General features: G+C 68.4%; 1 protein-coding gene across 1 annotated transcript in view; it reads left to right on the forward strand.

The window, feature by feature from the left end:
• Positions 1 to 985, forward strand: part of PPP1R13B (protein phosphatase 1, regulatory subunit 13B) — a 43300-nt gene that overhangs the window by 39306 nt on the left and 3009 nt on the right. Inside the window, exons 14-16 of the mRNA XM_010851408.1 lie at positions 1 to 210; positions 752 to 889; positions 965 to 984. Of these exons, the coding sequence (XP_010849710.1) occupies positions 1 to 210; positions 752 to 889; positions 965 to 984 (368 nt within the window). The remainder of the gene's footprint in view (positions 211 to 751; positions 890 to 964; position 985) is intronic.

Genomic DNA, 985 nt, shown 5'->3' on the forward strand with positions numbered 1-985 from the left:
GACGCCAACGACAACCGGCTCCCTTCCCCTGAACCCGAGGGCCTGCTCTGTCCCCCAAACACCCACCAGACGGCTGAGCCGGCCGAGGATGACAACAACAACGTGGCCACGGCCCCGTCCACCGAGCAGGCCCCCAGCCCTGGGGCTGAGGCCCCCTCTCCAGGGGAGGAGCAGGCGCCCCCAGCCTTGCCGCTGTCTGTGGCCTCTACGGTGGGTGTCACCCTAGACCAGGGCACCGGCTTCCTGGTCAGCCAGCCAGAGCTGGTCAGGGACACACCTGGGTCGGGTGGTGCCGGACAGTGGAGCCAGCCTGGCCCCGGGGGCCCAAGGGTTCCTGAGGAAGGGGGGCGTCGCTGGGATCAGGGCAGTCCGCTAGGGGAGGAGACCCTACTAAACAGAGCGCTGGGGGCAGAGCGGTGCCGGAGGAGCAGAGGGAGGTGGGAGCCTCTTGCCCTGAGCCCCTTGGCAGGGCAGGGGCAATTCAGCTCTGAGGTTCCCCTCAATGCCTCCCTCAGACACCTGCAGGGACAGCCGGGCCCCCGAGGCAGAGCCGCCCCTGAGAGCCAGGCGCAGGCTGGTCTGGCTGGTCAGGCACCTGCAGTGCCCCCTTCTTGCTCGCTGGGGCTGCAGGCACAGGCTCTACGGGTGGAGCTCCGCCTCGGGCTCTAGGACCTCTCCTGCCTCCTCCGCTCGCTCCCAGCCTGCTTGCGTGGGGTCGCTTTGAAATCCAAAGCACACTTTCTCCCCATAGAGCAAGCGGACCAACCTGAAGAAGCCCAACTCGGAGCGGACGGGGCATGGCTTGCGGGTCCGCTTCAACCCGCTGGCGCTGCTCCTGGACGCGTCTCTGGAGGGGGAGTTCGACCTGGTGCAAAGGGTCATCTACGAGGTGAGTGCGTGCCTGTGTGGGGCAGCGGCCCTGGCGGCGCCTGGCGGGGCTCACGCGCCATGTCCCGTGTCGTAGGTGGAGGACCCCAGCAAGCCC

This window comes from Bison bison, unplaced genomic scaffold (assembly GCF_000754665.1).
Source record: "Bison bison bison isolate TAMUID 2011002044 unplaced genomic scaffold, Bison_UMD1.0 scf7180017864302, whole genome shotgun sequence".
Classification (NCBI taxonomy): Eukaryota; Metazoa; Chordata; class Mammalia; order Artiodactyla; family Bovidae; genus Bison; species Bison bison.